General features: G+C 44.3%; 1 protein-coding gene across 11 annotated transcripts in view; it reads right to left on the reverse strand.

The window, feature by feature from the left end:
* LOC102368712 (serine/threonine-protein kinase Sgk3) overlaps positions 1 to 22,509 on the reverse strand; it is a 99,588-nt gene that overhangs the window by 34,877 nt on the left and 42,202 nt on the right. For all 11 annotated transcript variants that reach the window (XM_006028816.3, XM_025210216.1, XM_025210215.1 and 8 more), the window contains 3 exons: positions 17,889 to 18,094; positions 6,893 to 6,976; positions 1,217 to 1,289 (listed from right to left, as the gene is read on the reverse strand). In XM_006028816.3, coding sequence (XP_006028878.1) covers positions 1,217 to 1,289; positions 6,893 to 6,976; positions 17,889 to 17,966 — 235 coding nt within the window. In that variant the 5' untranslated portion in view covers positions 17,967 to 18,094. The remainder of the gene's footprint in view (positions 1 to 1,216; positions 1,290 to 6,892; positions 6,977 to 17,888; positions 18,095 to 22,509) is intronic.

The raw sequence follows: 22,509 nt of genomic DNA on the forward strand, positions 1-22,509 counted from the left end.
CCCTCCTTTCCTTTCCCCTGCTGCTGAATTCAGGGGGAATTGAAGAGGAATAGTGGCAGCAGTACAATGGTCAGCCTTCGCTTTCAGATCCCAGAAGCTATATGCAGCTGCCATCCCCTCCTTTCCCCTGCTGCTGAATTCAGGGTCCGAAGGAAGATCAAGCAATGGCAGGCTCCAAAGCCACTTGAAAGCAGAGACTCTGGGAAGATTCATAGAGTTCACACTACAAGCAGAGATTCAACCAGAAGCTTTGAAGACATGCTGGTGAGCGCAGAGATCACTGACAACTAGGATCACAGTGATGGGGCTGTGGTCAGACCACCATGTAGTGTGGTATGGGTTGTGTGGTTCATGGGGAATGAACTCTTCCACAGACCACACATCACACAGCCAAAGAGTGTGGCTGCACCCCCATCACCAGAATCTTGAATCGGCCCATGCATGGCTGATATCACCCACCGTTTACTCAGGATAACAGAATAAAACATGGCAGGGAAAGTAAAGTTTTACACAGAGGTGTGCATTGGTATTAGTTGTTGAGGCCAGTAACGAGGGATAATTTTGCTTTTTGTATACACAAACTATAGTGCATGGCCTACTATTAGATTTGGGACTTTTCAAAAGCTTTGAAAACCCCAACTTCATAATTACAAACTTAGTAATGAAAAAAGTAACCCTGTTGTTTTCAGTTTATGACAAGATTATGGGGACTCTTTAGGTATACCTTCACAACAGGAGAATAAATGAATTCTGTCAGCAAAACTGCTGTATACTGTACAGAGATCTGTTTCTATGGTCACAGCATGCCTCAGATCATTACACAATCTATAGGAGATTCTGGCAAGAAGATAGAGGCATTTCAGCAATATTACCTTAACTAGCAGCCAGTAGTGAAATGCAGAACGAAAGCATGCTTGGGTCACAACAAAGCATTGCATTGCACCCTAGCTTTAGCATCTTTTGTGAGTGTCTCCATATTAAAGATGAGGTCAGCTCAGCTACAACCTGTTCCCTTAAATACATTTAATGCAACTTGCATAGTTTGAAGCAAGAGAGTTACCAACGTACTCCTTTCGCAAGAGAAGTTGCCTGGATTTCAATGTATGCAGTATCTATCTGACTAGTTGCATTCCTCTAAGGCAGCTTTGTATTCTGTTCAAGATAATTATCACATCCCCAAATAAATAAAATGAATGATTATCATGTTGCAACATACCTGGATCAAAATTATCACCAAATATTCTTTTAGCTGGAATTTTAAGGTTCATAGTGGGAAATTGCTTCTTTAGCTATTGAAAAAAAACAACAAAAACAGACAGACAGACAGACAGACAAACAAACAAACGTTACCCAGACAGGCACTTTGGTTTTGCCTGGACAAGCAAATATCTAGCGTTATTACTTGTATCAAACATATTTTAGCTCTCTAGTTTTTGGAAAGTATGGGCCCTAGATTACTAGCATCTTATTTTGCTCCTCAAAACAATTTTTGCTCAGATTAGTGAATAGGGGATTGTAGAAGGAAAAAAGCTGTTCTTCATTTAAGTTATCCAAGCCCTATTTACCATGCAAGCAGGACTTAACATTTACCTACTTTTCATATTATTGCCATGATCGTCATACTGTTTCTTTTTACCCAGATTGCATATTTCTTTTTACTCAGCAGATAAATCAGTAGTTCTCAACGGTTTTAGATTCAAGGCACCCATCCATAACCTTTCTGAATGTAGCAGCACAGCAGTTGAGGACTACTGCTTTAGGTATTAACAAGCTTTGGAGTTCTAGTAAGGAAAGCCCACCAGCAACCATAAGCATTTTAAGCGCCATGTCAAGTAGATGCCCTTGAAAAAAAATGTTAATCAAGTGTTCTAGAATTATTCTGAATTCCACCTGTCCTAACTTACATTAGTATTCAGCTGCACTCATCTGACTATCTGTAAGTAGGATCATCTATCATGAACTAGAATTCAAAAGAGCTTCTGCAGCTCCCTACCACAGAAGTCATATGTCTTACCTCAATAAACTACTATGAACAATTTCTGCAACAAGGATTTGCAGTGGCAATTTTATCATTGTAAAAGCAGCATGCAGTTATTGACAACTAAAGTGAGAAGGCTAATCAAAAGAAAAAGAGACACACACCATACAGGCTCATTTTCTCCTGCTGTCCTCCTCCCTCCCTCTTCCCCAGCCCTTACCCCCAGATGCAGAGCAACCAGAATGATCACTCACCTAGTCACTAAAAATTTAGGCTTCACATGAGACCCAATGCCACCTGCATATTTTAGTGGTTTCAACTGTCTCTCTCCAGCCTGCTTTGCCACTGCTGCTGCCAGGGGGATACAGTCCTGTACACCTCTGTTTCCAGGACTGGGAAGTTTGTCTGATAAATCTAATGCAGCCAAAAGTGTCCTGTTTCTGCCACAGCTGGTTTCCCAGTCCAGCTCCACACACATCTCCTGGAAATGGAGGCACACAGGACAGTTTCAAATGGCAGCAGCAGCACCACAGCACCCCAGACAGGGTCTCATGGCACCCCAGTTGAAAAGCACAGGGCTAGACAAACACGAATGGAGAAACTCAGTGCACTGCTCCTGAACTAAACTAACACAGGCTCCAAATACCTACTTGAAGATTGTGACTGCAAAAAGCCAAACAATTCACAGAAATGACTACCTTGCTCAAAGGGAATGCCTTGCCCTCCAAACAATACTCAAATGACCCCACAGTTTTCCTCAGCCAGATTGCAATGCCATGCTTACTCTCAGACTTTTCTGTCATTTCTTTTTTGCGTTGAAGAGCATGTAAACCTAGAGTTACATCTGCTAGGTTTCACTAAAGCAAACCAGTCTCCTGGCATCCATAGGCAACGTGTAGGGTGGGGCACATGCCCCCCCACCCCGAGAGCTCTGGTACTAGCACATTTGGCGACTGGCCGCTGGGGGACCCCTGCCCCAGTCGTGCCCTGCTGGTGACCCCCCAAACTCAGGAGGCACTAACACCCATGCTGGCATCTCTTAAAATCTGGAGAAGTAAGATGCTAGGCATGAAGGTTGCAATTCGCATATTACTTCCGAGTTAACAAAGAACAAACTAACTCATCCATACAGAATGCAAAATGGAAGGGTGCTGTCCACAGGTGTCAAATGAACTGGTTTGAAAACTACAATGAGAGAGAACTGTGGAACGGTAATATGGAATACATTTGTGCTATATTATATATAGCACAAATATATTTATATGGCCAAATGATAGTGGAAATATGAAAATGTCATAGATTAGACATAAAATGCTCCACTGAAAAAAGGAATTTGTTTCTTTATCTTATTAATAAACTAAACTTGTTTGTTTAGGAGACAAGTTTTAGATGCTGAAAAAAACTAATCCTTTTTTTAGAAAAAAACTAATCCATATTCCTTTCAATGTTTCTCCAATTTAACAGCTAATCTTTTCCAGTTGTTCCATAAGGTTTCAGAATCTCCTGTATTCAGCACACTACATAATTTGCAAGGTCCTGTAGAAGCTCTGGCTGCCTCCTGGTAATTAGCCACTTTCAGGGTCAGGGAAGAGAAATGAGGGAAGATGCACTTTCTTCCATGGCCAACTTCAAGAACTCCTCTCTGTACTAGAAAGGCTGGTGTCACATCTGTTTCATGAAAACAGTGACATTATGTGGTAATCCAAAGGGGGGGGGGGGGGGGGGGGGGGGGGGAAGACACTTGGGAAGAAAGGGGGGGGGGGGGGGGAGGGAGAGGGAGAGAACTGCATGAGGTACAATTAACGTTCTGAAACCACTGACAGGATACACACAGGACAACATGATGTCCCAGGCAAACTTTAGTCATTTAAAGGCAGGAGTCAGGAACCTTTTCAGGTTGTGGGCTGGAAGGACCCAGTTCAGATCAGAGGCAGGCAGTGTGTGGGTTGGCCCTAGGAACTAGCCAACCCCTAACCTAAAAAAAAACACTGGGAGTGGGCAGAGAGAAGGATTAGGCTGCTTTTCACCTGGGATGTTAGAACTAGGCAGATTCAGAAGCCTATACTACTACTGATCAAAAGGTTAATTCTTCCACTGGATCAGGCAACGGTGGCTGCAGGTCATCCCCAGAGTAAACATCAGTAGCAACGCCTCTAAGGCTAGGGACAGACATTACACACGAACTGTTTAAGTGATCAGAAACTGGTTTAAACCTGTAACAGAGCAGATGTTCAGTGCACATAAACCAGTTTCAAAATGGCAGAAACCGCTTGGAGATCAACCTGGTTGAATGTAGTATCAGACTTAACTGATTTGAGTCAAACCAGTTTATGCAATGTCTGTTCCAGACCCCTTCCTCGCTTAACTTAAACCACAATCCCCTGGAATCTTGGCATGCTCTCGGGGCTGGGCTCTGTGCCCAGCCCCTCTGCTCCCCAGCCAGAACAGGGACAGGCAGGGTCAGGGGTCTGGACAGAGAGGGGTTTCATTCCTCCCTTCCAGTCCCACTAGCAGGGACCCAAGCCAGGTCTGCCAGGCACTCCCCTCTCACTGCTGCAGCTGCAGCCCAGCATGGCCCCTGAGGGGGCAGGGAGGGGGGAGTTATTCTCCCCTCTACCCTCACTGCCCCCAGGGGACCGCAGCCAGGTCTGCCTGCCCTGACCACCGCCAAGTGGCAGGATAAGCCCCCTCCTGTTACCTCTGGTTCCCGGCAGAGGGAAGAGGAATAACGCCTGTCCCTGCCCCCACCAAGAGGTCCTGCTGGCCAGCGTCTGGCCCTGCCAGGTGGGGGCTGGTTGGGGAGTGGGCTTCCTGGGCCAGCTTAGAGTTGGTGGCAGGCCCAAGGCCAGCAGCTGCCACCGTTGTGCCCCCTGCACTACACAGCACCCAGGGTTGCAGTTTAACAAATAGCTGTGGGATAGCCGGGGCAGGGGGCTGCTCTGTTCCCCTTGTCTGCAGCTGCTGCTGCCACTGCTACGCCACTCTGGGTAGAGGGGCAGAAGGCTTCTGCCCCGTGCGTGGAGCTCCGGCTCCAGCTCCCAGACACCTTGGAAGGTAGAAGGTGCCTGGGTGGAAAGCTTGAGTCCGGAGGCTGCAGCTGAAGCTCAAAATGAAGGGCACAAGCCATATTGCTGAAGCTCCCCCACCTACCGCAGAAGCCGTAGCTGGAGGCGAGGGGAGAAAGCCCTGCCAGGACAAGCCAGTTTCCTCTTGCCTTCTACGGTGACCCTCCCTCCCATTCCTCCTGCTCCTGAGCCACTCCCGGAGGCAGCAGTGGGGGATCTTCAGCCCCGCACGTGGAACTCCAGCGGCAGTCCCAGGACTGAAGTCTTCCACTCAGGTGCCTTCTGCTTTCCACGGAGTCCGGGAGCTGGAGCCAGAGCTCCACGCACAGGGCAGCAGCCCCCCCCCCCCCCAGAGCAGCGCAGCAGTGGCAGCTGCAAACAAATCAGATGCAACAGACCCCCACCCAGGCCAGCAGCCAGCCTGCAGCTGCTTGTTAGGCTGCAGCCCCGGATGCTGTACAGGGCAGGGGGTACAGCAATGGTGGCTGCCGGGATCAGGGGCTGGCTGCCACTTCTCAAGCTGGCCCAGGAAGCCTGCTCCCCAGGCAGCCCCGATCTGGTGGAGCCAGATGCCAGCCTGCAGGGCCCCTGGGGTGGGGACAGGAACTGGGGTTATTTTCACTCCCTCCGGCATCCCGTGGAGGGGACAGGAAGAGGCTTAGTCTGCCGCTTGGTGGCAGTCGGGGCTGGCAGACCTGGCTGCAGTCCCCTGGGGGCAGTTGGGGTAGAGGGAGGGGTAAATAACCCCCCTCCCTGCCCCCTCAGGGGCCATGCTGGCTTGCAGCTGCAGCAGCAAGTGGGGGGTACCTGGCAGACCCAGCTCCGGTCCCTGCTGATGGGACAGGGAAGGGGGAATGAAACCCCTCTCTGGCCAATTCAGCCGGACAGGCCATCCCCGCCCACCCAGGACACCTTCCCTGCAGCCGAGGGGGTGCTCTAGCTCCCACGGCTCCTGGCCTGAGCAACTACAGGCATGTGTCTGCATGTCTGTGCAGTCACAAACCGGTTCAGCCTTGCCAGGTTAGACTAACCTGCAAAGGTTGAATCAATTCAGACTCTCACTTTTTGAATGTCTGTCCCTAGCCTAGCTGCAGAACTGGCACAGGTTTGGGACAGCTCTGCCTGCTACTGTCCCCCCTCCCAGTGAAGTAACAAGGGCAAAATATGGGCAACTGCCCTGGGTGCCAACTGGGGGAGTGTGTGTGTTTGGGGGGGGGGGGGGGGGCCTTTAAAAAAGCAGCTGCTCCTTGCAGCCACATGATTACAATTGTGATTGCACTGGGAACCAGAAGTTGCTGCTGCCTTGTGCCCTGGGTGCCCAGCTGCATCCCTATACTGCTGCACCCCTCCCTCAGCAAGCATGACATCAGCCTTAGCAGGCAACAAACCAAAAGAGGTCCAGTGAGCTTCAGGGCCTTATATTAGCCTTTGTGTCCAAAAAAATCAGGGCAACTAACTGCAGCTGCACCACAATGACCTACATAAATTTTAATTTTATGGAATAAAAGTTTTCAAGGCAGTACAAGCCAAGAGCCAGTTACATCTATTTCTTTCAAAATACATTGAAGTGTTTATTTTTTGCACCCTGTCCTCTTCCAACTGATTTAAAATATTGTGAAGTCTGAACTACTCAGTTCTATGTACATACACATTAGAACAAACTAAAATTCTCCTTCCGTTAAAAACTAAATAGAAAAACATTTTTAGACAGCTTTCTGTGATAAGCTGTGTCAAGCAAGTCTACACAATATGAAGAAAGGAATTCAAAACTATAATAAAACCATAATCTTGCAAACAAGCATTCCTTTGTGTTATTTTAGCATGACTCTTTAGAATGCATCTTACTCACCGTATTGTAGAGTTTATCAAACTCAGCATATCGCCTGAAGACAAACCATTCATTTCTGCCAACTGAGACCAACACTTTGTAAACCTGTGGGAACATGAAGGCAAAGTAAATGCCAGAAAAATAGAGTTTGTTTTTCAAAGGGAAGACGGGGGTGAGTGGGAAGGGGAAATAAGGGAGAAGTTGGGCCGATTCCTCACTAAATTTATGCTCATTTCATATAAACATCCAGTCAGAAAGATCACAGGACACACATTTCATTTTTATAGGATGCAGAAACAGTCTTTTTAGAAGCGTTGTTTAAACAGAAATTAATAAAGCTGTTAAACACTAAGATTTTGTCTCATTCAGCAAGGTATCTTTAAACGTAATATTCCTTCAGGCTTACTCTGGTATAGGCCCACTGTAAAACTAAAAAAATCATGCAAAGCTCCAAAGCCTTAAAATAACAGTGGAAGACCAAGGGTGGCCTCACATCCTAGAGTGCTTCTCTTAAGGTAAAACCTATGAGGAAAATGTGCAAGCAGATTTAAAAAAAGCAAGCTTTCAATGTAAAATTAAACCACACATTTACTGAAGATGACCCTCACCAAAGGCTATTTATTTCTAGTAAGCACATTTAGAAGAAAGAAGAGTGGCTTGCCCTACAGCAACTCTGTTTCTTAAAGAAGCTGTATAGCCAGCCCACAGTATACATGCCAGAAGTGGCATGCATAGCCATTTTTTGTGGCACGTGGCAGATCAGGCATGGGCGGGATGAAGAGTAGAAGAATCAGGCAGGGAGCAAAGCGGTAGGACCAAGTGGGAAGCAGAGCAGCAGGTTGAGAAGCAGGTGAGAAGTAGATCAGGGAGGTGGTGAGAGGCAAAGCAGGACTGGGCTAGGAGCCAAGCGGCAGGTGGGGAATAAGAGATGGATCTGAAGTAAAAATATGTGGTGCCGAACGATAAGATTACGCCAAGTGAACTAAAAAGTTAAGTTTGCCAGATGACGATTAGCCTAGGATTAACACATTATAGGTCAGGGTGCTAATCACTGAGAAAGACAAGAGAAGCAACTACTCCATAGTGATGCATCTCATCATCTGACACATCCCCAACATTTCACTCGATATTCCCTCAACGTTTTTCCATTGTGGGAACTAGCTGCGTCACAAGTTCAACTCTCACTTTATCCAGCATCCAGCTGAGCATTATCACTTCATCAATTCTGGCAGCAGATTGCAAGATCCTAGTCCTCATAGAGCAAATAGAGTAAAAGACAACCTAGGTTCCAGTACTTCTTTTAACTTAGTGAAAAAACTTAGTAGCTTTAATGGTAAAGCTTGTAGAACAAAAACTATGGCAAAAGTCTGTAGTTCTATTAACATTTGGCATGTTAGCTATTTCTTGAAATTCTTTTCAGAGGTACTTGGTGATGAGCAGTCATTTTGGGAACAGTAATTCTTTAGGACTTCCTCAAATCCTAATGTTCTTGATAATCCCTCGACAATTCCTTCACAAGATTTAAGACAGAGGAATCTTTCACTACTTCATTGTTCAATTAATGGGATTTTTGCAGAGAGCTGAGCACTTCTTGAGACTCCAAGTAATATTCAATTTCCATTTATGTTAAAAGGATTTGAGAGCATTCTGCATTTAAGAATTGCCTGATCTTATGAAATAATTGACTTATGCACTGTAAAAGTTAATAAGGCATGATTCCCAGTCTTTTCCTACTGAAGTTGCTGCACAAAGTGCTTTAAAATTTCATAATATTGAAGATATGTTTAAATAAAACTAATAGTAACCTTAACATGCTTTAGAAGTTAATGCAGAGAAGATTTCAGTTTCCAATATTTGTTATTAGTTGAGATCCTTATAGGAACACACATTCAGTCGTATAGATATACATTTTAGCAGTTAGGTTTGCAAATATACTGTCATGGTCTTTTTGAAACATTAAAATTTTAAACTTTAGAGGGGAAAAATGGATGAATTCTGTTGGCTCAGTGTTATTTAAAACTGTATATATTAATTTAAAAAATAAATCAGGGTTTAGCATAAATATAAAGGATTCTGTTTTCAGAACCATGCACTGTCTTCAGTACCTTTCAAGTATTTCATTTAGTGCTTCATCTGGTGACTATTTAAAAGGAAAAGGTTCAGCATATGTTGATAAAATGTCAGTATAGAAAAATGTGGAGAGAAACAAAGCAGAGGCACACTTCTGAAATAATTAACTGAGATTTATATACTAAACTAGGCCAGAAGGATATGTATTTTGCATAGTCTCTAGCTAACTTACCAGTATTGTAATAGAATGGATTTTATTGTGTTTAATTTTTTTCTTTGAGAGAGCAGATTTGGGATTATTGCTCTGACATTTTGAAGTATTAAACATACTAAGGCATAAACTAAATGAATATTGGGTTTCTGATTGTCAACTCATGTTATCTGTCATGAGTTTATGACTCCACAACATTTCCATAATACTAGGCCCACCCTTAACTGTGCTAAAGACAACAACAAAACTACCCACACACGTGAAAAGAGAGAACAAAAGGCCAACATGTAACAAGCCTATTCAACATGTTGAGGGATTAGCAAACTGTGTGGCCCTTCAATAAAAGGAGGGGACCTAAACTGTGGATCAAGAGGATGTGGGGACAACAAATGATAGAGAAAAGGGGCAGGAGTAGGGACACTGTTTGAGAATTGGGGACTAAGTTGAGGACACAGGGCACTGCTATTGCTCTGTGAAGGAATCCAAGGCATTAGCAGACATGACCCAGCGCAACTAGGCCTGGATGGGTGAGAAACAAACTTTACAGAACACCTCCTAATTAAGCTTCCTCTTTCAGAAGTGGCCAGCCTGTGACAAGTGGCCTGAGCAGCTGCTGTGTGTGGCACACAACCCCATGCACCTCCATTCTGGTGCTCCAGGATGCAAACTCTGTCAGGTATGCCTCTGGGAGACAGAGATCAGAGTGATACTAGGGGAGAGTTGGGACTTAATTTGTGGCCTGCCAGCCAAAAAGGTTGGCCACTGTTGTAAAGTCAGTGTGCATCTCACTCTACGTATGAATGGGCCCCAAGCACCCAAGCTTGGCATCTTTTCCAAGTAGCAATACCTTTTGGGGCAGGGCATGCTCCCATATAAGGAATAAATAAGGGTGACTGCAGCACCCTATTAAAAGCCCATGAAAGCAGAGGACTGAAAAACAAAGGCTGTGTGTATCAGCCACATAGTGAGCCATAATGCCTAGAAAAAAGTTACCTTCTCTTTCTTCTTTGAACATTTTTCAGTGTGGATTCACCAGAAATAACTAGCAATCACCCAGGAAAGGAGCAAGGAGTCTCAGATGCAGAACAGACTGAAGTACTGGCTCTCCTAAGATTGACATACCAGCCTGCAGCTCAAATTCAGTACCCCAGGCTTGACAAATGTTATTGAATCATAGAAAATTAGGGTTGGAAGGGACTTCAGGAGGTCATCTAGACCAATCCCATACTCAAAGAAGGACCATCCCCAACTAGATCATCCCAGTCAAGGCTCTGTCTAGCCAGGTTTTAAAAACCTCCAAGGATGGAGTTCCACAATCTCTCTGGGTAACTGGTTCCACTGTTTTACTACACTCCTAGCGAGAAAGTTTTTCTTCATATTGAACCTAAACTTCCCTTGCTGCAGCTTGCCACCTTTGCTCTTTGTTCTGTTATCTGCTGCCACTAAGAACAGTCTAGCTCCATCCTCTTTGGAACAGCATTCCCTCTAAGCTGTGTGGTGTGTGCAGCTGCGTTCATGCCATGCTGCCAGGCACGCCTGTGCGGCCACGCACACCACACAGCTGAGAGGGAACGCTGCTTTGGAACCACCCTTCAGGTTGTCTGACCTACCCGGACTTTACCAAAACATTTTCTGATGCACATGAAAAAAAAAGGAGAAGCTAGAGAAAAAAAAAAAAAGAGTTCCACTAAAAGCATAGTTAATATTGAAGTTCCTCAAGGACCAATCTTATTTATGGACTTTTACATAAGTAGTAGCATCTTTAGAGCAAGTTTTTTTTAAACCTTTTTTAACAAGTGTACCCCTTCTGTCTCAGTTTCACCTCATGTACCCCTTTATATTTTTGTCTGGTTTTTAAAGCGGGGGGCGGGCCGCAGATCGAGGCCCTGCAGTGAGGGAAGGAGTGGGGCAGGGGTAGGCGCTGCTCAGCCGGAGTGGGGGCAGGGCATGGAACAGAGCCACAAACAGCTCATCCAGGAGGTGCAGGGAGGGGGTCCCACCGTTGTGTGCACCCCAGGACTGGGCTGGGGCTGCGCCAGGCTCTTCATGGTGTGGGCTGGGCCGGGCTACAGGAGGGGCTGCAGCCTCCCCAAAATTCACTGTAGCGCCCTCAACCCCGCCTCCCAGCGCAGTCTGGCCCAGGTGCTCACTAGAAACAGCCCAGTGCTGCCCCAGCCCCAGCCTGCAGCAGCCTGCAGCCTGCCGTGCTCCACGTACAGATCCAGGGGCATGCACCCCCACCACGCCCTCCCAGGTTGTGTGCAGTGGCAGGAGCTGCCAGCCCCACATGAGCCATTTGCGGGTTTGTCACGCACTCTGCCCTAGTTGGGCAGCATCTACCCCTACTCCAGCCCTAGTTCTAGCTTTACTCCCTCCCTCACCATGGGGGCCTACAGGAGCAGGGCTATGGGGGAATGGGACAGGGGACTGCAGCCACTCCAGAATTCTCTGTAGCCCCCCCAATTCCCCAGCCCCCCACTGGGAAGGGCCCAGTGTGGCCCTGGCCCCAGCTCACCCCACCCCACCCCACGCGCAGATCCAGGGGCACACGCCCCCCCTCACCATGTCCTCCCAGGATGCACATAATGGCAGGAGTTGCTACCACCCCCCCACCCGCGGCTCAGTCCTGCACTCCACCCCAGCTGGGCAGCCCTTGCCCCAGCCCCACTCCCTCTTCCCACAACAAACTTACCAGCTGAACCTGGCTGCTCTCCACATAGCAAGGCTGCACTCCTGGCCACCCATGTGCTGTGCTGCTGCTGCGCACACACACATACCAAGTTCTACATACCCGCTACGACCCCTTTAAGTACCCCTAGTGGTATGCATACCCCTGGTTGACAACCACTGCCAGGCCCCTGTGAAGCTGCCACCACTGGAGGTCTTTAGTAGGAAGAACAGGATGACCTTGAAGATGGTAGTTAAAAGGATGAAATTCAGTAGTACGAAGCTCAAAGTCATACCCACAGTCTAAGAAAAATTTCTGCTACACAGTAGGAACTGACTGAAGAGGATCACTTGAACTGATCACAGGATGAGTGAGCTACCCATGTGACACAGTCATGAAAGATGAATGTGATACTGAGATATACTGGGTGAGATGTTTCCAGTAGAGCTACTTAGGGAAGTATTTATGCCATTGCACCGATAAGAACTGCCTCTAGAATACTGCATACAATTCCAGCCATCCCTGGTCAAGACAGACAAATTTAAGAACTGGAACATGCGTGGAAAAGAATTGCTAGGGTGAAGGGAATATAATTTAATCTCATACTACAAACTTTAAGAGCTTTGTTTGTTAAGCATAGCTAAATCAATGCTGAGAAGAGCTACAACTGCTTTAAATAAAGATTCAAACACCAGGGGAGGGGGAGGGGGGGGGGAAGAGAGCTACCAAGCTCAAAGACATGAGAGAAATTGGTAACTAACAGATTTTGGATGGAAATTAGAAAAGGATTTTTAACAATCAGGGGAATGACCTGCGAGACAGGGTAGGTAAGAGAAAGGGCAAGATGCCAAACTAGATTTAGTTGGTTTAAGGAAGGAAGGAGGATTTAAGAGGGAGCCTGTTCAATTTAATTTATAAAAAGATGACATGGATGCCCACAAAGAGCAGCAACTGTCTTAACGACCCAGGTCTTTTAGTCCTAGTGTTTATTACAGTATTTTCCTAAAGTGAGGAGATTAGTGGGAGAGGAACTGGGGTCCTTGAGGGCAGAGGAACTCAGCGTCTAAGAGGAGTGGTCGTTCCTTAAGGAAACGATACTCGGGGCCCAAGGGGTGTCCATCCCGACAAGAAGCAAAGGGGGCAGGAGTGTCCGGAAGCCCCCCTGGCTCACCAAGGGTGTCCGGGAATGCCTGCTTGCCAAAAAGGCGGCGTACGCCCGGTGGAAGGGGGGTGTAATCTCCAAAGAGGAGTATACCTCCTCTGCTCGGGCCTGCAGGCGGGCTGTTAGGAAGGCCAAGGCGGATATAGAGCTCGGATTAGCGTCCAGGATTAAGGATAACAAAAAGTCCTTTTTCAAATATATTGGGAGGATGAAGAAGGCGCCGGGTAATGTGGGGCCCCTGCAGGATATGCGGGGCAATCTGGTGGTTGCGTCAGAGGATAAAGCGGACCTCTTTAACCAATTCTTCACCTCCGTTTTCTTGTGCAGGGACCGGGACTTCCCTGCTGTGATAGAAGCCAGACGCGAGGGGATCGCCTTCAGACCTCAGGTTGGGGAGGACCGGGTTAGAGAGCTTCTGGAGGGGCTGGACGCGTTCAAGTCAGCGGGTCCGGATGCTCTCCACCCCAGGGTGCTGAGGGAGCTGGCTGGGGTTATTGCAGGGCCCCTGGCACGGCTCTACGAGCGATCGTGGTGCTTGGGCCAGGTGCCAGACGATTGGAAGGTAGCTAATGTGGTCCCCATCTTCAAAAAAGGGAAAAGGGAGGACCCGGGCAATTATAGGCCCGTCAGTCTTACCTCAATCCTGGGGAAACTCTTTGAGAAGATCATCAAGGAGCACATTTGTGATGGGCCGGCATCAGAAATGATGCTCAGGGGCAATCAGCATGGATTTATTAGGGGGAGATCATGTCAGACCAACCTGATTGCCTTTTATGATCAGGTCACAAAGGCCATGGACGCAGGTGTCGCGGTGGATGTAGTCTTTCTGGACTTCAGCAAGGCCTTTGACACCGTCTCTCACCCCATCCTAATTAATAAACTAGGCGACTGTGGCATAGACGCCTACACGGTCAGATGGATTGCAGATTGGCTGAAGGGTCGCACTCAGAGGGTGGTGGTGGATGGATCATATTCGACTTGGGGGGAGGTGGGTAGTGGAGTCCCTCAGGGCTCGGTCCTGGGCCCTGCGCTGTTCAATGTCTTCATCAGCGATCTTGATGTTGGGGTGGAGAGCAACCTGTTTAAATTCGCTGATGACACCAAAATTTGGGGGGAGGTGAGCACGCTAGCAGGGAGAGAGAGATTGCAGAAGGATCTGGATAGGTTACAGGGGTGGGCAGACAGGAACAGGATGCGTTTCAATACGGACAAGTGCAGGGTGCTGCACTTGGGTAGTAGGAACCAGCAGCACACTTATACGATGGGGAACTCCCTACTTGAGAGCACGGAGGCGGAAAGGGATCTTGGTGTCATTATTGACTCCAAGATGAACATGGGCCGACAATGCGAGGTCATGGTTGGCAGGGCTAACCGGACCTTGTCGTGCATCCACAGGTGCATCTCGAGTAGAGCCAGGGAGGTGATCCTCCCCCTCTATGCGACGCTGGTCAGGCCGCAGCTGGAGTATTGTGTCCAGTTCTGTGCGCCCCATTTCAGGAGGGATGTGGACAACATGGAGAGGGTCCAGAGGAGGGCCACCCGCATGATCCGGGGACAACAGGGCAGACCCTACAGTGAGAGACTGCGGGACTTGAACCTATTCAGCCTCCACAAGAGAAGGCTGAGGGGGGACCTGGTGACCGTCTATAAACTCACTAGGGGGAACCAGAAGGGTTTGGGGGAGACGCTGTTTCCCCTAGCCCCTGCTGGCATAACAAGGAATAATGGGCACAAGTTGATGGAGAGGAGGTACAGATTGGACATCCGAAAAAACTACTTCACAGTCAGGGCGGTTTGTGGTTCTCCCGCCCTGGCGGGGGGTCGGGCTAGAAGATCTATTAGGTCCCTTCCGACCCTAAAACTATGAAACTATGAAAGTTACATAGTATCTCTGATTCTAAATTTACACTGCCATAAGTGTTGAAGAACCATGAACAGAAGTGTGAGTGGAACCTCTATACTCCCCATTAAAACAATTTGTTACTATCCAAGAAAACCAGGCAAACCACCAACTCCATCGCAAAGAAAGGGAGGATGCCCACTCGGGCTTACCACTGCTTTAAAAAACTGAAGGTAGAGATAACAGAGATTCTAGAAGAAATATGCAGCTCCAATCCTCCTGGCCAAAAGAGGAGAGGAAAAGGTAAAGGAAAGCAGAAACCTACCAGGTCCAGTGCTACTAAGGTAGTCTGAAGATCCTATGAATGTGAAGCCGTGCCCAAATTCAGTGACTGCTCCCTTTTTCCTTCCGAGCTGCGTGGAGAACTCAAAATTGGAAGATCCTTGGACCAAGTATCAACCAGGAGATCCAGGGAGACTGACAGACTATCCCTTCTCTGCCCCAAATTAGGAAGGGAAAGCCAAGATTGAAAGCCTCCTACACCAAGACTCAGGTGAAGACATAAGCCTTATATAATCACACCAATTATATCTCTCAGGTATAAGAGCAATCTCTCAGGTATAAACTACTTTCCTTTATTTGGAATTTCCTGTAGCTGAAGCACATCTGCTTAGACAAAGCAGAAGACCACCCAAGAAACTGAGCTGAAGTTTACGCTTCTGAGAACTGGCCAGACCAAGGAGGCAGCTGTTTTAAAAATGGCATTCTCCTCTGTTTTTGCTGTCCATTCTTACAAAATAAGCCGCTTGCAGCTGGACATTTTCACAAAAGTAGCGTTAAAGCTATGAGGGAGACTACTCCCCTAGTCTACCAGAGGCCAGCAAAACACACCAAAAACCCTTAAGTGATAAATGTGTGAATTAGCTCAGGATTCAGTATTATCAACTGGCACCACCTTTGATGCAATATCCCACCACACACTGTGGACATCCATTTCCATTGACTGTGTTAGCAAAGTTGTTAGACTCGTATTCTGGTTTTCTCCATTCCACAGAAGTAGCAGCTCCAGATTAGTCATCTTCCCATCATTGGCCATCCAAGAACTACAAGAGAAGCAACACACACCCAACCATGGAAATAGTTATCTTTCCCCACAGCTTTTGCAATAATAACATTTACTACAAGGGGACTGTTCAAAAACAATTTTTTTCTTCAATTTGTCCAAATATGAAGTAATCTCTTGCAGGCACATGGAACAATACTAATGGTCTCCAGAGACCTTGCAATATGGATTTATAGGGGGAAAAGAAATACACTATATAAACTGATACAATGTTGAGCAACTTTTACCGCTGCTATTAATGTGACCATCACTTCCTGGCTGATAGTGTTAGTGAATCCTAAAATATATATGACAAGCTCACAAGTTTTCAGTGAAAGTTTAATTTTGTCAAGCTGCTAATTACTCCTCGCTATAAAATGAAACAGGCCGAAACTGAGTTTGCTTCCATACCCAGGAACTTTCTCCCCAATTAGATTGTGCTTATACTTTATTCCTCTACCAAAAAAGTTCCCCTACTATTGCTAGGACTGGGGCTGCTCCACTTGTGGGAATGCAGGGTTTCTAGGTTATACCCTGCCATTTTTTTCCTCCCTTAGGAAGGTCTACATATCCTGGGCTTTAGAACTGTGGTTGGTTGCCACTGCCCTGCCTACACCGGAAGTCCAGCAGCTGCAATTACTGGTTGACTTGCAACAGCCAAATGTCTCAAGCAAAAAGTGCCCTAGCCTTGACAACAGAGAACCAACATTTAGGTAGTACAAAGTGCCTTCTTTGTAATCTCAAACTTTGAGAAAGAGACTTAATAACACAAAAAAAATTACACATCCATTAAAACTACAACCCAAGATGTTAATCCAAAAGCCGCCTTTCTCCTCCTTTCATTATCCTCCATCCCAAAAAGTTACATCATGGTATATTTGATTATATTTACACCAAATATAATCAAGTTACATTCTTTTCCTTTTGAAGGAAAGGTAAATAGGGAAGAGCTAACTGTAGTCTGAAAACAAAGCAAGGTGTTGAAAAGTTACAAGATTATTCTCCAGAACAAGCCAACCAAATCAATCTCAAAAAATAAGCAGAAGGTACACAACCAATGAATCGGATCACATTTAAAAAAAAAACATTAGGATGACGTCTTCATATCTTAGAGAAACAAGCAAAGACAGCCACCCTCCCCCCCCATCAAAACCACTCCGCTTCCCATTTCCACTCTTACAAAACAAGCCACTGTTGCAGCTAGACTTTCACAAAACTAGTGATAAAGCTATGATGGAGACTACTCCTGTGGTCTACCAGAGGCCAGCAAAGAAGAAAAAAACAAACAAAAAAAACCCAAACCCTCAATTTACAAATATCTATAAATTAGCCCAGGCACCACCTTTGATACGAGATCCCACCACACTCCAGGGACATCCATTTCCATTGACTATATTGACAAAAAAAAAGAAGCAAAAAACAAACCCATACGCACTAGCACCAAGTATAAAATGCACCAGTTGGGGAGACTGGGTGGTTGAGAGGAGGAAAAAAAGAATAATCAGACTGAAAACAACAGAATAAAGACCTCCAGAGGGGAAAGATTTTTCCAGGTACAACTCACTACTTCTTAATTATTTTATTATTTTAAAAAAAACAAACAAAAAATACAATACCACAGTTTGGATCCAAGATCTAGTGCAAAATCTTTCCTCATACTTTGATTACTAAATATAAGAAAATATTGCAGGTTTGTTTGTTTTAAAAATATACATAAAAAAGCAAATATGGATTATTTCTATTAAAAGTGAAAGAACCCTTAAAGCAAATGCTAAGGGAGAGAAATGGACAAAGACCTATTTCCAGTACTTAGCACAGTTATTGAGCAGAACACTAGTTTCCATAAAGCAAAAGCAAAGATCCACAAATATTTAAGCCTGCTAACGTACAAGGCAAAAAGATACCCCTACCATCATAAGTTATTAACTTAGATATCCAGGCTACAGAAATATTTGTATACTTACAGTAAACCTCTTTTTCTTCTCTCTGTGTTCATCAGAGCTAGGAATGCTAACACTCGGGCAGCTTTCTTTGAGATCCATTTTATATGTTTTTTGAGCAGACTTGTCAAGGGACTCGATTTAGTGTTGAGCAAACAGAAGACAACTTCAGCGATACTGATCCAAAAGGTGCAACTTATCTTGGGAAAATCTGGATTCCATCATGCAACCTTAAAAAGGTAAGGAAAGATATATTATATTATATACTATAAATATATATTATACTATAATAATATAATCATAGTATAATATCATATAAGTATATTTGAATACTGCAGAGTCATACAGTTAAAACTAGGTGGTGAACCCCACTTGCTGGCAGGGACCGGAGTTTCCCCATACATAAATATTGCATATACCCAAGTTCAAAGGCCTCAGGCCTTTGAATAGCAGGGACAGACTACGTTAACATCTGCAAAACTCAGGCTCTGATGCAGCAAGTTGTTCTACCTCTTCAGAGGACTATCTTAAATGGGGGTCAGGGGCCAACTGCAGATAAGGATGATAATCAAGTTTACCACTTGCAACATAATTAGGTGTCAAAAGGCTGGATGTTGTCTCTGAATCAAGTCAGGTTTACCTGACAGATTTATTTTAGGTAAAATTAGCTAAATATACTTGGCATGTTCTGACATCAAGGTACAGGACCTGTACAACTAAAAATTACTGTTTAAATTATCTTAAACTATCATATCTGAAGTGAAAAAGTGAGGAAAATCTACTGCATTTATCTGAATCCAAGATTACTTCAAAATTTAAAGTGACCCCCTCAATTAGACGTGATGTGGAAAATTATAAATGTGTTATGATTTTCCAGGGGTTTAGGTTGTAGCCGTGTTGGTCTAAGCACATAGGCAGACAAGGTTCCTTGGGTGAATTTGATATCTTTTATTAGACCAACCCAAATGGTTGGAGAATAGTTATTAAGCAAGCTTTCGGGTTCAAAAACCCTTCGTCAGGCTAAGGAAGTTTCAGCAGTTGGTGTGTGCTCTTCCTGAATGGAAATGAAATGATTTTCCATGAATTGACTCTAATTATGGAAGGGTCATCTTAAAAATTTGTCCAACCCACTGCTGCAGCAGGGAATGGGGAAAAAAACTTTCATCCTGGATTAAACACAGAATTTGGGGATTTTTTTATTATTATTAATGTTTTTTTACAAACAGGACACAGTTAAATTCATTCTCTTCTGAACACCTACTAAATACTGTTTAAGAGATGCATGATTACATTAAATGACAGATTACAAGAGATTCCCCTCCACCTTAGTTTGCTCATTTTGTTCCTCTGAAGGCTCCTTATATAACTAGCATCATCATTTTCCCTGAAGACCATTAGTCTCTGTGTGTGGGTCTTTTATGCAGCAATGGGAAAGGGCACATTTTCAAAAAGACAGTAAATCAAAGCATACAAAACAGGCAACTTCAGTACCAACTCATTTTGTTAAAAATAACGCGATTTTCTCATACGTGTCTAGTACTATGAAGCCAACTCCAGCTTGGGCCTCTGGATATTGCCACAGTATAAATATAAACTAAGTAGCATGCAACAGGACCAAAAATGGTTGCAGTTCTAATGAAATTCCTATTTAAGAATGTATGGATTTGAATTGTTAGGGTTTTAAAATTAATACAATTCAATCCTAGCCCACACAATTCATATAAAATGTTATGTAGGTGTTTCCTATCTAGCATAAGAGATAAGACTTCAGTTCTCTTTAGAACACCATGAGGAAAAGATACTGAGCTGTACACACCCCTAATTCTCATTTTCCTAAAACAGGAAAGTTAAATATGAACTGGCTATTTCATTGCCAGACATTTCTAAAAAGCACCACCTAATCTGATGTACTTCTGCTATTAGAGGAGACACCCATATTAGTGTTGGCAACAAAGACAGGGCCCTTGGAATCCAATTTTAAAAGATCTGTTTTTGATAGACAGCCGTTAATTCTCAGACAGCTCTGGTTTATTTTTGTTCTCAATATCCAACGGACCATAATTTCTTCCAAATCTCAACTAGTTTTTCTTAATCCTTAAATATCATTTTTCTTAATCATTAAAGGGGCTTTAAAAACAATGAATGCAGGGAATTTATTTTTAAAAGTTATCAGAAACTAAACCTGTAGTCACAACAAAGTGAGTGACATTCGCTGAACTGCAATATATTCTGACAAAGTTTATTTTTTAAATTTGACTTGAACTCACAATATTTTGGCTATTCCAAATTCACATTACTCAAGTTCGAGTAATAGATTTTTAAAATTTAGCCCATGAAATAGTAAATTTAGTAAGTTTTGCATGCACTCAGGAACGTATTCCTTTTCTGATGAACCACTATTAAGATAGCTTGTTATGAAGTAAACCAATTATCAAACTGTATTTAAGCATGCAACTAAGATTGTTTCCTTTCACTTCATACAAGGTTAAAAAATGTATTACAATTAAAATGGACAGCAGTTCTTCCTTGTTATCAAGTTCAGACGTTTTGGTTTTATTTCAGTCAAGTGCTTAACAACATTTAGAATTCACAAAGTACTTGTACATGTAACAACTAATTCAACAAAATGGTCATAGCTATGAGCATTGCGAGTTTTCTTCCTGTACTTTTCAAGCACTCCATAATGCATGTTAGAGCAGCCCTGTCGCTTTTCTTTCCTTACTAGTATCATTCTCACATCCTCTTTCACCTCCCATATAAGCAACAGGTTTCATCATATAACATTTTGCAACTTTTGTATTCCTTGTCATGACAATTGCACTGTGTAACCTGAAGGGTAAAGACACAGGCTGGCCCTCTCACCTTCTTTAGGTTTCAGAGCCTTTATACTAGGGAGTAGCATATAACTGAAGAAAAGGCATAGATTAGCCCAGAGAACAAACAGATTTGAGATAAAAGTTACTATGATAGCAGAAAAAAAAAATCTCTGGAAATTATAGCACCCAGGTCGATTCAGAATGAATCTGATGGAAAAGAATGTGGTAAAGAATGAGCAGTTGAAGTCTTCAAAAATAAAAAACCAGGAAGCAATAATATTTATATTGCAAGATACTTGGAAGTCTGTGTGCTGCAGTGAGTTTTTGTGTCCTTGAAGAGGCTATTTTTGCAGTAACTTTCAAGCATAACATAAAATTAAACTAGTAAAGCTGGAAAGAGCACCCTACAAATTTGTTATGAAACTCCTGAAAGCAAAAAAACGTGCATACAGTTTCCACTAACAATTATTCTATGCACTTTAAAGCATCCCCTTTCAAACACATTTTACATTTTTCTCCAATCCTGTAACTATAAATGACTTTACATCAACAGGTTCACTGGTTTCTGTAGTTCCTGGAACCCTGGTAATTAGGTGATGGAATGACAAAAACATGGATGAGATGAATGAATCCCCCAGAGTACTACTGTATTGTGACAAGCTACAGAGTGGCCTGTGACCTGTCAAGCTCTGACAGACTAGAGGGGTGAATTCAATAGAAACTGTCACCTGAGAAAGCACTGCTTTAGGTTACGAGATTTTCCCCAGGGGGCAGAAATAAATACTTCCCTGTTTGCCTTAACTTTCAGGACAAGAGGAAGTTCATATAACCAAGCTATAGGCCACTTATGAATAGGAGTGCAGATTCTTCAATTTGTATCAGCAATCAGAGCACCCCAAAGCAGTTTGGATCTGTGCAGCATCACTTGAAACTTCCACCTGAATTACAGTACTCAAGTCTCAAACAAGAAAGAGGCACAGATGACTGTTGTGAAGTCTGTCTTAAGGTGGAACAGGCTCCAGTGATGAAAAAGCAAGCAAGCATCTGCACTTGTGACCAGAGCAGTGAGGGATGATACAAGGAGACAAGTGGCTATTTTTTTATTTGACAAGTACACACACACACACACTCAAGTGAGTGACCATTCATTCACTAAAAAATACATTCTCTTTTGGCAACAAGAAGTCTTCTGATTCTTTTCTAGATTCTACCATAGCAGTTTCAATATTATCCATATCCCCCTTGCCCCCAGTGGTTCTGAACCTAACAAAAATATGGATGCTTATCCAAATAGACTTCAGTAGTACCATTGTACTGATGTAATCATGCAATGCACTTTGATAGTTCTCATCCCCCTGCCCCCACAAACTCAAAACTAAACAAGATGGAATCATCTTGATAATACTAATGGTATATCCATCCACGCAGTTTCAGTCCCACACTGATTTGAATCCCAGCAGAAGTTCAAGAAATAAAACTTCAATCCAAGTACTCAGGCTGTCCCACCTCCAACTTCCCAATTAGTTCATTTTTCTTCCCTCAAAGCCTCCAGTTCTAAGGAACTTTATAAAGGCTTTAACATCATAACCAGAAGAAGAGGTGCACCAATGCATCAGTCTTTTATTGGATCAGTACCAATACGAAGAAAATTGTCTATATTGGATATCAGCCCTATGGGGCCAATAATTTGGCCAATAAATGCCTGTGCAGCATGGAGCAGAGCCAGCAGCTTGGAGCGCTGCCTCCAGCTGGTAAATTGGAAGGGGAGGGGGAAGGGAAGGACTGTGGGGGGGCAGATCAACATCCCTGCAGAGAGGGAGGGGGTAAGC

Source organism: Alligator sinensis, unplaced genomic scaffold (genome assembly GCF_000455745.1).
Source record: "Alligator sinensis unplaced genomic scaffold, ASM45574v1 scaffold1102_1, whole genome shotgun sequence".
Lineage (NCBI taxonomy): Eukaryota > Metazoa > Chordata > Crocodylia > Alligatoridae > Alligator > Alligator sinensis.